Genomic DNA, 15,081 nt, shown 5'->3' with positions numbered 1-15,081 from the left:
GTCTTTTAAAACTTAAAAAAAGTTAAATGACAAAATGAGCACAAAATAAAAAGTTAAGTGACCTAAACCATACATATAACTAAAGAAATGAAATTTTTTTGGGGCAAAATTGTGAAGTCTATGGACAAAAGGGACTCAAAGTCACAAGTGTGAAGTGTATCGCTCATAGTTCTTGCACCGATTCCACCGAGCTTTATGCTCTATATATCTTTATGCTCGCAATAGTCCCCAAAATTTCACCCCCTTGCTTTCACAGTTATATATCGTACTCAGAAAAATCCCCGATTTTCCCTCGCTCTAAATTCGAAACCCTAGTTTCTGATCGCCAAATTCTGATTTACTGCTATTTCACCATGATTCCGTTGGCGCAAAGATTCTCAACTGAAATTCGGCTGTTGTTCGAGAGTTTGAACGAATCCAATTCCGACTCCGTTCTTCGCGAACTCTCTCAGGTATATTACGAACTTTCTTTTCTTTATACCTTAAAGGATTCATTTTATCCATATATGCTTGCTTTTTTCGCCTGCGATCTACTTGAAAGTAAAACCCTAGATGTTTAATTTGTTCCGCATGACTGTAAGTGGAACGAGTATCAATCATGCTAAAAATGAGACTGCCAGAAAAGCTAAGTTTCGTGTAATGGATTGTGTTTGTGTGGTCTTTTTGTTTTGGATTTTGGAATTTGATTTAGTAGTCGAAGGTAGGGGAATTACATTTGATATGGGGGATTTGGATGTCCAGCGACATTATCAAGTCGAATAATCCACGCTTGTTCAATTTGGCAATTTTGTTGACTCCTAGTTTAATGTGTCCATCAAGCTGCGCAAAGCTAACGAAGCTCCGAAGAAATGCCAGCCTGATTAGATTTTGTGTGTATAATCTCTGTTAGGGTAAGCAGAAGAGAATGTAATTGCACACCATAACTACTATGGTGTGGGGTGCAAGTAGATGCCAACCTCAAAAAGAGCCATTGTTGCACATTGTGCATAACCCACAAATATATAAAAATGAAAACCCAAACTACATTCACTTATATCATATCCATTTGGCAACCATTAGTCACCAAATCCATGAAAAGAACAAAATCATGTGTGCATGACTGCATGTATAAATTTACAAATATAGAGATACAAATACATATGTATCCTAATACCTTTACATATCATAGTTGGATTGACATTATGGCATTTTCTGCAGTATGTTGATTATGGATTGGAGGGAAGCATTCTGCTTCTAGAGACATGCTTTGACCACTTCAATGTTTATGAAAGGGACTTGAAGAGTAGTCATCTGGAACCAGTAGTTGCTTCACTTTTTAGAAAGTTACTTGAAAAGCCGCAGTTTAGTACCGTATTCCAAGTGTCAGTTAGGCCTACAGCAATCACTGAAGAATTTTTGGATAATCTATCCGTTGCACTACAGTTATCATCATATGAGAAACTTGGATTTGGTCTTTCCTTGACAGATTCGGAAAATAATGACATCAGAATAGCTGGTGAGCTCTCTTAGTGTTCCTTTTTTCTTTTTAATGCTATTAGCTTTTATGGGAATTTTAATTTATATTGCTGCTTGCAGGAAGGAACTTTTGTACGCGACAAATTGAGGAATTATGTGCTACCACCTCCTTGCATAATGCTGACTATGTTCAAGACATATTGCTGTTTCTTAATAAATCCGAAGCACTTTCTAAACATGTGGATTCTTTTATGCAATTGTTATCCTTGGTTCAGTTTGATAAGGATTCAGAGTTTATCGTGGCACCTCTCCTTTCTGATGAGCTACAAGAATCCAAGTTTATGAGGTACATCTATTGTTTTTCTCAGTTGTGTTTAATGATTTCACAACTGATTTTACCAAATTTTCCCTTCAGGAAACTGGATTTTCTCAATGATGGCACTGACAGTGAATTCGAAGCTATCCTAGCAGAAATGGAGAAGCATATGAACATGGCTGATTTGATGAAAGAATTGGGCTACAATTCCACATCAGATGTATCACTTTGCAAGGATTTGTTATCATCATTCTCACCCCTCAATGAAATCACTGTTGCTATGATACTAGGGACAATAGTCCGCTCTGATTCCAGTCTTCAGGACCAAGAAAATGCATTTTCAACATTTTGTTCTGCTCTTGGTAGAGGGAGTCTTCCTGATATGTCCTTGTTGAGTTCTTGGAACACTGAAGTCCTTATAGAATCAATCAAGCAGCTTGTTAGTCCCATTTACTTCTTTTTCTTGCTTAATCTTCTTCATTAATGTAAATTTGATATTTCACTAATACTACTATTATAATATATAGGCGCCTGGAATCAACTGGACCACTGTAATTGAGAACCTTGATCACGAGGGTTTCTATATCCCTGATGAAGCAGCATTTTCACTATTGATTTCCTGCTATAGACTAGCATCCCAGGTTTTTAACATACTTTTTTACTTCTTAATTTCTTTATTTGAAGCTTATGTTGTACTGATTCATAAGATGGAAATGTAGGATCCGTTTCCATTATCTGCTGTTTGTGGCAATGTTTGGAAAAACACCGAGGGGCAGTTGTCTTTTTTGAAGTATGCTGTTTCTGTCCCACCTGAAGTATTCACATTTGCACACTGTGAAAGACAAGTGGTATGATTTATGAAGATTCATATGATGTTTATATGAACGATCAAGCTGTTTCATTTTTTATGGATCCAAGTTTTTATTTATACTTGTTCTTGCAGGCATATGTTGATGCAGTCAGTACTCCCAAGTTTCAATCTGGGTATGCAAATCATGCATGGTTATGCCTTGATCTTTTGGAGGTTTTATGCCAGCTGGCTGAAAGAGGCCTTGCAAAGTCTGTTCGATTGCTGCTTGAATACCCTCTTAAGCATTGCCCTGAAGTGTTATTAGTTGGGATGGCCCATGTTAATGTAATTTTCTTCTCACATTCTTAAGCAGTTTGTGTTTATTCTTTTTTATTAAACCTGTTTTGGTTGATGGCATGCCTATGAAAATATGCAGACACCATATAATGTCCTGCAAAATGAAGTTTCTTTGGCTGTTCTTCCTGTGATACTTAAAGACCCTTCTGTTGGTGGCATTTTGCTCCATCTTTGGCACGTTAACCGTTCCTTTTTCTTGAGAGCTTTAAGCGATGCACTCAACATGGATCAAGATAATATACACAGAGTCTTGGATTTATGCCAGGAGATAAAGGTTAGATGTCTACTTCATTTTTGTTAAAGGCTACATATATTTTTATTATGTGTATTTTAAGATACCCTTTTTCTATAACAGATTATATCTCCCGTATTGGATATGGTACCTATGTCTTTGGGTATTAAGCTGGCTGCCCTGGCTTCTAGAAAAGAACTCATAGATCTGGAAAAGTGGTTGAGTGCAAATTTAAGTACTTACAGGGATGCTTTCTTTGAGGAATGCCTCAGATTCCTGAAGGAGGTGGAGTTTGGTGTTCAGGAATCTTCCAATCGGTTGCATAGCCCTGGTAACATTTGGACTATTTATGCAGAGACAGCTTCTGTGTTCTTTAAGGTGTGTGTACATTTTCAATTTCAATCATCTGGGGCCCACACAACACTGTTGAATGTTGATATAACCCTTGTTTTCTTTTAGGTTCTTCAATCGCATACAGGCTTGCTTACTTCTAACCAACTTATTAAAGAAATGGAAAGATTATATCTGAAGTCTCCAAACAACAGTTCAAGGATGAAGAACAATGGTGGTCAAGAGTCGTCAACATCTGAAGTATATGGAGATGATGTAGAGGCAGAAGCCAATTCTTATTTCCAACAAATGTTCTCTGGTCAGCTGACTATTGATGCAATGATCCAAATGCTTGCCCGATTTAAAGAATCTTCTGATAAAAGGTTTATCCTTTGTTCACTTTTAAGTTATTTTGCTAATATCATTCATGGTTTATTGAGCAGTTATGTTTTGGTGGCATGTGATTTGGCAGGGAACAACAAATATTTGAGTGCATGATTGCAAACTTGTTTGAAGAGTACAAGTTTTTCAACAGATACCCTGATAGACAACTTAAGCTTGCTGCTATTGTCTTTGGTAACGCCTCGTATATCATCTATTTGAAGCTTTATTCATTTTTCCATATCAGGAAATATGGTTTTTATAAATTTGAAATGACAGGATTGCTTATTAAGAATCAACTTGTGACCCATCTGACACTTGGAATTGCATTACGTGCTGTTTTGGATGCATTGCGCAAACCTGCAGATTCCAAAGTTAGTAATAATAACTTTTCATGATCTGTTGCTTTACTCCAAAAGATATTTCCTTTTTTTTCTATTATTTAATGATAACAATGTTTCGTTGCAGATGTTTGTTTTTGGTACAAAGGCTTTGGAGAAGTTTGTGGATCGACTGATTGAGTGGCCTCAATACTGCCAACATATCTTGCAGATATCACATCTGCGTGCTACTCATTCAGAGCTTGTTGCTTTCATTGAAAGGGCGCTTGCAAGAATTTCATCAGGCCACCTGGATTCAGATGCAGGACACAATCCTGCTTCTGACCAACACCATAATTCTATCCCACAACCAAACATTGAGGTATGTGTTTTACATCTCATTTCACCTGTGATATTTCAACTTTTAGTTATAAAAGATCAAATTTATAGATTTGTTTTTTGACTTATTGTTGTAGATGGCGGCGGGATCATCTTTCTCTTTGATTGGATCTAGTGGTGCACAACTTGGTTCTCAAATGTCTTCTCCAATACAACTTCAACAGAGGAATCAGAGTTATTTAGAAGAGAGACACAGAGCCTCTGTAACTTCATCCAATTATATGAAGCCAAACTTACCTACCACAGGACAAATGTCAGTTGCTACAGCAAACGATCCTGTTAGTATCCAGAAGGCAAGCACCACACACTTTTTGTGCTGATTTCCATCTTTCAGATTTTTCTTTTTGATTAATTTTTATATTTTATCATGGTTAAATGCAGCCACCGAGTGTAGTTAGTTCTTCAGCAGCATTGGCTTCATCTCCTGCTTTTGTTCGTCCATCTAGATCTGTTACTTCAGCAAGTAAGTTTTTAACTTTATTTTGTGTCTAGTGTCTTTTTTCACCTAATATATTTAACATTTTATATTTTATCCGATGCAGGATTTGGTTCTGCATTAAATATCGAAACACTTGTTGCCGCTGCTGAACGCAGAGAAACACCCATAGAGGTATTTTTGTACCAAGTTTATTAACATGACATTATAACTAATAGAGTAAAAAATCAGATAAAAGGGTGAAATAGTCATTTCTTTGGAACATGGACCCAAAATCATGATAAAACATCAGTATAAGGATCAAAGCTGTTACAGAAAGGACCAGAATTGCAAAATCAAAACATTAGGTCTCAGAATTACAGAAAAGGGCAATAAGGCATATAAGCATCTGATAAGGCGTTGCTCTAAATGTTAATGAGTTTTTTGTTTTTCATTTGCTCTTCCCTAATATGAATCTTATTTACAGGCCCCACCATCTGAAACTCAAGACAAAATCTCATTTATCATCAATAATTTATCGGCTGCCAATATTGAAGCTAAAGCAAAGGAATTCACAGAAATTTTGAAAGAACAGTACTATCCTTGGTTTGCACAGTATATGGTCATGAAAAGGTGAGAGACTTTATCACTGATTAAGCTCATCTTGTGGTATTAAGCCTTTGAACAATTATATGACAACCATTCAACTTGCCACAACTCTTTTTGTTAACAGAGCAAGTATCGAACCAAATTTTCATGACTTGTACTTGAAGTTCCTTGAGAAAGCCAGCTCAAGACCTCTAACCAGAGAGATTGTTCAAGCTACCTATGAAAATTGCAAGGTACGCTTTTGTAATTTATTTTTTGGTGTTTTTAAAGATAATCATTTATGGGTCACTGAAGTTTATATATCATTTGGTGATGTAACAGGTTCTTTTAGGATCTGAACTCATAAAATCCAGTTCTGAAGAGCGTTCTTTGCTGAAGAATCTTGGAGGCTGGTTAGGAAAGATTACAATTGGCAGAAACCATGTTTTGCGTGCTAAAGAAATCGATCCAAAGGGCTTAATTATTGAGGTCATTATATGATATAGGTTTATTCACCAAAAACACCTACCTCTGTTGTTCAAAATGATATATAACTTTTTTTATTATCAATATTTGTAGGCGTATGAGAAGGGTTTGATGATTGCAGTGATTCCATTTACCTCCAAGGTATGCAGACAGATTAACTGGTAGTTTTTTTTTTACTCTGAAGGACTGTGAGGTATTAATTTTTTATTTGTTCATGCTGCAGATCTTAGAGGCATGCCAAAATAGTCTAGCGTATACACCTCCTAATCCTTGGACCATGGGAATTCTTGGATTACTTGCTGAAATTTATGCAATGCCGAATCTCAAAATGAATCTCAAGTTTGAAATTGAGGTATGTGTATATATATAAAATTAAACTCTTATTGAGGAAAAAACAAATAAATGATAAGTTGAATCAGAATCATAGTTTAAAGTAAATACAAGGGTTAAGCACAAGAAATAGCAACATGCTTTCACTTATTTTGTTTATAATAGCGTTGTACTTCTATTTATATTATTGTGCTTTATTAAAACTTCTCAAGTAGATCATTATTGTCAAAATACAAAGCAATTTTTACCATTATAACTGGGTAGATCTTTCAAAAAAAACAATATCCTAAAAAGAAAAAAGAACGAAGGTATAATGTTATAGTTGGGTAGATTTTTCAAAGGACAATGTCTTATTTAGAAAATGTTAAAAGTATAATGCTGTATTAGAAAGAAGCTATAATAAACAAATACATGAAGGGGTAATCACAGAAATGACCAAATTGGCAAGGTTCGCATAAGAAAATGACCACCAATTTCGACATGGGTCGCATTATGGATTGGTTAAGTTTCTTTTTGAATGACCCCCCACATAATATCTTCAAAAAATTCTTTATTGCGAAATTAATTGATATATTGCGACATGCACAATAATTTACTGCAAATCTAATTCATTTATTGCATATTAATTCATATATTGAAAAATATATGATTTTGTCTCCATATTTTAAAGGTTTTTTCCATTCCACAATTTGCGATGGGATCCTTTACGAATTTAGTGGTAATTTTGTATAAAAGGTCAAAAAGGTGGTAGTTTTTCATAGAATGGACTGCCTTTAGTTAATTTATTTGATTATCCCAAAAATGTAAGTATGTTGCTTTTTCATCTATTTAGTCCTATATGTAATTAGCAACAACATGAATTACAATAATATACTACATTCACCTATTCACAATTGTTATTGTGTCCTTTCAGGTTTTGTTCAAGAATCTCAATGTTGATTTAAAGGAAGTAAGCCCATCCTCCCTTCTTATGGACAAAGTGAGAGAAGTTGAAGGAAACCCTGATTTTTCCAACAAAGATGTTGGGTCAACTCAACAACAACCAATGGTTGGAGAAGTTAAATCCAGCATGATTTCTACTCTAAATCAAGTCGATTTACCGGTTGAAGTTGCCAGCTCATCACATCCGGGTGGTCATTCGCGTATTCTATCTCAGGTTTGTTATTTATTTATTTTTTTTCTACATATATTTCCCAGATGTTCTTTGCATCCATGTTTTGATATTAACAATTTCTTTTGATAAATAGTATGCTGCTCCTCTCCATCTTCCTTCTGCAACTTTAAGTGAAGATGAAAAGATGGCAGCTTTAGGCTTGTCTGATCAGCTTCCATCTGCTCAAGGACTTCTACAAGCACAATTGCCATTTTCAGTTGGTCAGGTGTGTTAATTGTTATTCATCTTGTATATAATTTTTTTTTTTTAATTTCCTTCATTTAAATGGTGTTATTTTTTGTCTTTACAGATACCAGCATCAAATATCGACCAACAAGTTATTGTTAATCCTAAGCTCCAAGCTCTGGGCTTGCATATGCACTTTCAGAGGTTCAATCTTCTCCTCATCTTGTGGCTAGTAGTTAAATTAAGGGGTAGTTTCTTTCTGACTTAATGGGTTAAGCACTTAATCTAGACAGTGTTTTATGGATGTTTCCTTTTGACTTAATATGGACATAATGACAATGGATTAAGCCAAAAAAACCTGGCTTAATGTATTAAGACACCAATCCATTTACCTATTTGCCCTTCTTTTTTCCTTCCAACTTCTTTCACCTTGAATTTGAATATCGTTAAAGTTAAAGAATGTTGTGGAAATTGTTTGTTGGAATGCAAGGGTAAATCGGTTATTTAGTCTTGTCCAGACGGTTTATTCAGTCTAGAAAAGAAACAAAACTATATGCATACATCACTTTATCCAAACAGACGTTATCACCCATCCGGGGTCACTTTACATATGCAGGATATAATGAGGAAAAAGGAAACAACCAAAAGTGTTTTAGGGTTTACCTAACTTGCTCTATCATTGTTTTACAGCGTGCTTCCAATGTCTATGGATCGAGCTATCAAAGAAATAGTTTCCAGCATTGTGCAGCGTAGCGTCTCTATAGCAACTCAAACAACAAAGGAACTTGTCTTAAAGGTTCATTTTTACATTCATTGTGTGTCAGTGTCACCTTATTCAAAATATAGAATCATTACTGAAACATATACACACATAATTTCAGGACTATGCTATGGAGTCTGATGAGAGCCGGATACACAGTGCAGCTCATTTAATGGTTGCAAGTTTGGCTGGAAGTTTAGCCCATGTGACATGCAAGGTATTGTTTTTATCTATTCATTGTTTACTCATATACTTTTTATTATAAATTATAATTAAAATAAAATCTCCTTTCTTATTAGGAACCTCTTCGTGGTTCGATATCAAGTCAGCTGAGAAACAATATTGGGACTACTGTAAATATCACCAGTGAACTGCTTGAACATGCAGTTCAGCTTGTTACTAATGACAACCTCGACTTGGGATGTGCTTTGATTGAACAGGCTGCAACAGAAAAGGTTACATCTTCTTAAAAAGAAAAATGTGATTGTTTGAAGCTTTCAGACTTTTTAATTTTTAATTTTTAATTTTGTTGCATGCAGGCTGTACAAACCATAGATGGTGAACTTGCACCACAACTTGCGATAAGAAGGAAACATAGAGAAGGGGTGGGCCCAGCCTTTTTTGATGCAAACCTGTATACACAAGGTCATGTTGGTGTTCTTCCGGAAGCTTTGCGTCCTAAACCTGGTCGATTGTCCCATTCCCAACAGCGAGTTTATGAGGTAGTTTTGTACTTTTAAGGTATTGATTTATCACTTACCATTAAATGTAATACTCATGTTTTTTCTTTTTTCAGGATTTTGTTCGATTACCATGGCAAAATCAGTCCAATCAAAGCTCAAACGCTGTACCTCTTGGTCCTTCTGCTCCTCCTGGGAGTGGTGCACTACATCGTGGATATGGCTCAGCCTCAGGGAATCTAAACCCTGGCATCTTCTCATCTAGTCTTGGAAACTCTGGTATGAATGCAGTTGCACACTCCTTGGATTCAGAAGATATGGAGCCTAGTTCTGTCAAACTCCTCAGGTGTGTTACGCTTCTTTTCTTAATTTTTGACTGGTCAAATGTCTTTTCTTTAATTATTTCATCTTTACCTTTTTTTTTAATATTTCCAGTGGTTCCTCGGGGCATGCTGGGATGGCTGGTGGAATTGGTCCACATAATTTTGAGAATGAAGCTGTTCTTTCTTCATTTTCGTCAGTGTCAGCTCCTGAATTGCACATACCAGATTCTTCCAACATTTCCAAAGTCAGTAAAAGTTATAATTATGAAAGATGTTGACTTTTCATTGTTCATATCCTTTGCCTGACATGTAACTTGTATATATTGATAGGAATCTGGAGTCTATGCGCAGCCTTTACCTTCGCCTTCAGCTTCAGATCGTGTCATAAGTACCACTTCTGAACCTTCATTGACTACTGGTGATGCATTGGATAAATACCGGATTATCTCAGAAAAGGTGTCACATTGAATTGGCCTCACTTTATTGTTTTCTCTGACTATTCATAGAAATCCATTATATATTTCTCTGACATATCTATGCTTGTTTCAGCTGGAATCTCTCATAGCAAATGATGCTAAAGAAGCTGAAGTTCAGGTAATATTTTATCATTTAAATATGCTTTGAATTTATTAAACTTTGTTTTTTGTGAGTTTTTATTAAGAGGATTCTTGTTATTAGTCTGTTATCGGCGAGGTTCCTGTGGTCATTCTTAGATGCATTAGTCGCGATGAGGCTGCATTGGCTGTGGCTCAGAAGGTATTTTAATTTTCTATTTTTGTAATATTTTTTGATGTTTATCTTTCTTAACAAACAGTTTTTAACATTACAATCAACCATGTTATAGGTCTTCAAAGGCTTGTATGAAAATGCAGCAAACACAGCACATGTTGGTGCTCATCTTGCCATGTTAGCTTCAATCCGAGATGCTAGCAAGCTTGTGGTGAAGGAACTGACCAGTTGGGTATGTTTATTTCTTTTCTCTCAAATGCTTTTTGCATGTCTTTTCTTTTAAGCTTTTCATTCTCTTCATCATGTTTTGACACATGTTTATGTATCTGCAGGTGATATATTCAGATGAAGATAGGAAGTTCAACAAAGATATTACTATTGGCTTAATTCGCAGAGAGTTGTTGAACCTTGCTGAATATAATGTTCATATGGCAAAGCTTCTTGATGCTGGAAAGAACAGTATGTGCAAAACTATATCTGGTTAATACTTAATAATAACTACTTGATTATTCTGTAACACAAAAAAGTTATATCACCATTTAATTAATCAGCGTATAATATAATTGGTAAACTTGCACTTTTGACTAACATACTAATTTCTATATGATATACACAGAGGTGGCAACAGAGTTTGCAATTTCTCTCATCCAAACATTGGTTGCTAATGATGCAAGAGTGATATCTGAACTTCATAATCTTGTGGATGCGTTGGCGAAGGTTTGATCCTTCGATTATTATTTAAAAAAAAATAATCAAAGGCAACATTAATTCTGATAAAAATTAACATGCAGCTTGCAACAAGGCCTGATGCTCCTGAGGCGCTGCAACAACTTGTGGAAGTTGCTAGGAACCCATCAGCTTCTTCCTCCTCTGGACTTCCTGCTGGGAAGGATGATTTTGTCAGACAGCAAAAAGACAAAAAGGTTAGTTCATGTTCATGTCCGCTGTTCTTGACTTTTGTTAGACAACATTTTGGATGTCAACTTATTTTTTGTTATTTAATGAAACAGGTGGCTAGTCATCTGGTAGCAGGCAGGGATGAAATGAGTGCTTTGGAATCTTCTGAACCCGATCCTGCTGGTTTCCATGATCAGGTAATGCCAAATAGCAACACACTTCCCTTTTGATTGTTCATTATAGCATTACACTTTCATTTCTTCATGTTATAGCATCGTAGTATGAAATATTCACTCAATTATAAGTACAATGCTGTAATAGATTGATTTAGAAGTGAGATGCTATATATAATAAGCAAATACGAAGCTATATATATATATAAAACAGAAAATGGTGGGAAAATAGTGACTGAAAATGGTATGTATGTTACAGGTTTCCCTGTTATTTGCCGAGTGGTATCGGATATATGAACACCCTAATGATCAGATGTCTGCTCGGTTTGTTCTACAACTTCAGCAAAATGGGTTGCTAAAAGCAGACGATACATCTGACCGCTTCTTTCGCCGTCTCTTGGTAAGTTTTACAACTTAATATGCAAGAAATAATAAATAATTCAAAGGAAAGGAAGTACATTTTCCATTTTTTGCAATCTTCTTTATCCTACAAGTTAAATCTAATTATGGATTAATAATTCTACAAGGAAATTGCTGTATCACACTGTATCTCTTCTGAGGTGATCAATTCTAGCCCTGTCCAAGCTCCTCAACAAGCACAGACCTTATCTTTCCTTGCCATTGATATGTACGCATCACTCATCTTTTCGATACTCAAGGTAGTTATTGACTCTCACCATTTTATCTTTTATAATGCATTTTGTTTATATATACTTTTCATCAACATAATTGCTTCTTTATATGGCTAGTTCTCCTCTGTTGACCATGGAGTAAGCAAGCTGTCTCTTCTGTCAAAGGTTAGAATCACAAATTTCAACCAAGACTTGTGATTAGTTGCATATGTTACACTGTAGATTATTTGACATTTTTTGCAACAGGTGTTAGCCGTGACTGTGAGATTCATTCAAAAGGATGCAGAGGAGAAGAAAACTTCATTCAACCCCAGACCGTATTTCAGGTTATTCATTGATTGGCTGCTTGACCTCAGTACCCTTGATCCGGTTTTTGAAGGTGCAAACTTTCAGGTGGGTATTCACTTTTCTCTTTTCTCTTTTCTCATATCATATTATCTTGTATTGCATTGTATGTTAAGTTACCGATTTGCCCTGTGCAGGTTCTGACAGCTCTAGCAACCTCCTTCCATGCCCTGCAGCCTCTCAAAGTTCCTGCATTCAGGTAGGAAATATAATTCATTATTTAATATATATGTATATATGATGTGTTGTTGATATTGTGAAATTGGTTGGTGTTCAGCTTTGTATGGCTTGAGCTAGTGAGTCACAGAAGCTTCATGCCAAAACTACTGAGTGGAAACGCTCAAAAGGGTTGGCCATATTTCCAACGTTTACTGGTTGACTTATTCCAGTTCATGGAACCTTTCTTGAGGAATGCTGAACTTGGCGAGCCGGTTTGCCTCTCTCTCATTCATAACTTCCATCTTCATTACAAGAATTAGCAAAATGCTTTCATCATCTGTTAATTTTACTTCCATTTCATGTTTCTCAGGTTCGTTTTCTATACAAGGGCACACTGAGAGTTCTGTTGGTGTTACTTCATGATTTCCCAGAGTTTCTCTGTGATTATCATTTCAGTTTCTGTGATATCATTCCTCCAAGTTGCATTCAGATGAGAAATATAGTGCTCAGTGCTTTCCCTCGCAACATGAGACTACCAGACCCTTCAACTCCCAACTTAAAGGTTCCTTGTTTTTTCTTTTCTTATTCATAGTATTAATTAATCATAACTTTCAGTGATCATTATTAATTTTTTTTTTAATTATAAATTTTCAGATTGATCTGCTAGCTGAGATCAGTCAGTCACCTCGCATTCTGTCGGAAGTTGATGCAGCTCTGAAAACCAAGCAAATGAAAAATGACGTGGATGAGTATCTAAAGGTACTTACATATCAAAAAAATTAATTTGTTAACAATATGGATTCGTTTCAGACTCTTATTTAATTTATAATTTTGGTTTTGTTATACAGACAAGGCCACAAGGGACTTCATTTCTGTCTGAACTAAAGCAGAAACTGCTTCTTTCACCAAGTGAGGCAGCAAGGGCAGGAACACGATACAATGTGCCATTAATGAATTCCCTTGTTCTTTATGTTGGAATGCAGGTGTGTGTGTTTTTAATAAAAAAAATCTTAAATAGTTGTTGGTTGTAAAGAAAGAATGATAAGAATTGCGTTGATGCAGGCAATCCAGCAGTTGCAGGCAAGAACGCCACACGGACAATCGATGGCGAGCAATGCTTCGCTGGCCATCTTCTTGGTGGGGGCCGCTCTGGACATCTTTCAAACATTGATATTGGAGCTTGAGACAGAAGGGCGCTACCTCTTTTTGAATGCAGTTGCAAATCAGTTGAGATATCCCAACAACCATACGCATTACTTCTCCTTCATCCTTCTCTACTTGTTCTCCGAATCAAATCAGGTCTGCTACCTCACTTTCAAATATATTAATTAATTAGTTAATATCTTTAGAGGAGTTAATAACAATAATATTATTATTAAAATGCAGGAGGCAATCCAGGAACAGATAACGAGAGTTCTGTTGGAGCGGTTGATAGTTAACAGGCCACACCCTTGGGGGCTTCTGATCACCTTCATTGAGCTTATCAAGGTAGTTATCATAAACATCTGTCTCATGTTTTGAGTGTAATATTATAATACATAGTGGTTGTTGACTCTTGTTTATATATTATATTAATGATTAATGATTGATGATGATGTGGCAGAATCCACGATACAACTTTTGGAGCCGATCTTTCACTAGGTGTGCACCGGAGATTGAGAAGCTATTTGAATCGGTGTCGAGATCATGTGGTGGGCCGAAACCGGTGGATGATAATGTGGTTGCTGGAGGGATATCTGATACCATGCACTAGATAGAGACTAGGTTGGTTTTCAATTGGATTTGTGTAAATACTTGTGTTTACCCTTTTTTGGGGGGAGAATATTTACTAGTTTGTCTTCTTTTTTTTTTTTAATGGAAAACTCTGATATTATGTTTAGAGTTGAATGTATGTATGGTCCGGATATTATCCCCCTTCTTGTGTGGTCCGGATGTGTAACTTTCAGAGAATCTCGATTGGAGACGAATATTCGAATGTCTAAACACCAATTTATCAGCCTATTTGGAGTTCAATTGGTTTCTCTTGACGTTATGTACGTATGCTCCAATTTCTCTCAGCTGATGAACTACTAATAAATAGAATCCATGGTCATTGCATTTGCATCCGTGTGAGCTGCCACCAATGAATAAAGGCCTTTTTTTTCATGTGAAAAGTAGCTAAATACAAAAAGGAAAGGGTGGCAACGCTACACAATTTAACTTGACCACCTATCAATAGTTAAGGTGCGTTTGGTTGTGGAAAACTGTTTTCATTTTCTAAGAAAATGTTTTTAGAAAGACAAAACTGCACAAATGGTCCCTGTGGTTAGCTGAAAATTGCCACTTTGGTCCAAAAAGGTTTGGACTAGCACCAGAGGTCCAAACTTTTCATTTTGTTGCGAGTTTGGTCCAACTTTCTATAAACTTTTTCATAATGACTATTTTGCCCTTATTATTTTTTTTCTTTTTTAGTTTTTTTATTATTTAAATACTTTCTTAATTAAAAGAAAAAATAAAAAAGAAAAACTGCATTTTGTATTTTATTTTTATAATTTTTTATAAGAAAATAAAAAAATGAAATCTCTCTCTCTCTCTTTGAAAAAATCAACATTCAAGACAAGAATTTTTCCTTCTTTCTTTTTCGTCCCCTGGAAACACACACACAA

At 35.7% G+C, this 15,081-nt stretch overlaps 1 protein-coding gene across 1 annotated transcript; it reads left to right on the top strand.

Annotated features, from left to right (window-relative positions):
• The first annotated feature begins 224 nt into the window (after positions 1-224).
• LOC111904112 (uncharacterized) lies at positions 225-14,435 on the top strand. Its single transcript, XM_023899891.3, has 50 exons — positions 225-452; positions 1,198-1,495; positions 1,576-1,801; positions 1,871-2,210; positions 2,299-2,412; positions 2,491-2,619; positions 2,715-2,906; positions 2,998-3,192; positions 3,274-3,528; positions 3,610-3,863; positions 3,953-4,056; positions 4,141-4,235; positions 4,330-4,563; positions 4,658-4,873; positions 4,962-5,043; positions 5,123-5,190; positions 5,483-5,628; positions 5,729-5,837; positions 5,926-6,072; positions 6,163-6,210; positions 6,293-6,421; positions 7,313-7,555; positions 7,647-7,778; positions 7,863-7,942; positions 8,429-8,534; positions 8,620-8,715; positions 8,798-8,953; positions 9,038-9,220; positions 9,295-9,524; positions 9,614-9,746; positions 9,832-9,957; positions 10,051-10,095; positions 10,180-10,257; positions 10,346-10,462; positions 10,563-10,689; positions 10,847-10,947; positions 11,022-11,153; positions 11,241-11,324; positions 11,560-11,700; positions 11,828-11,959; positions 12,050-12,097; positions 12,179-12,325; positions 12,415-12,476; positions 12,555-12,708; positions 12,807-12,998; positions 13,091-13,195; positions 13,285-13,419; positions 13,499-13,735; positions 13,823-13,924; positions 14,040-14,435. Exons 1-50 carry the CDS (start codon positions 354-356, stop codon positions 14,187-14,189), a joined length of 7,254 nt encoding a protein of 2,417 aa, XP_023755659.1. The 5' UTR covers positions 225-353; the 3' UTR covers positions 14,190-14,435.
• The last annotated feature ends 646 nt before the right edge of the window (positions 14,436-15,081 follow it).

Source organism: Lactuca sativa, chromosome 7 (assembly GCF_002870075.4).
Source record: "Lactuca sativa cultivar Salinas chromosome 7, Lsat_Salinas_v11, whole genome shotgun sequence".
Lineage (NCBI taxonomy): Eukaryota > Viridiplantae > Streptophyta > Magnoliopsida > Asterales > Asteraceae > Lactuca > Lactuca sativa.
Note: the sequence above shows the minus strand (reverse complement) of the source record. Positions and strands in the feature narration are given on the sequence as shown.

Bases quoted from the DNA above. Each gene is read 5' to 3' on its own strand.
- LOC111904112 (XM_023899891.3), top strand. From the start codon at position 354: ATGATTCCGTTGGCGCAAAGATTCTCAACTGAAATTCGGCTGTTGTTC. The intron at 2,413-2,490 runs GTTTTTAACATA...ATGGAAATGTAG, and splicing joins GCTATAGACTAGCATCCCAG to GATCCGTTTCCATTATCTGC. The intron at 12,709-12,806 runs GTTTGCCTCTCT...CATGTTTCTCAG, and splicing joins ATGCTGAACTTGGCGAGCCG to GTTCGTTTTCTATACAAGGG.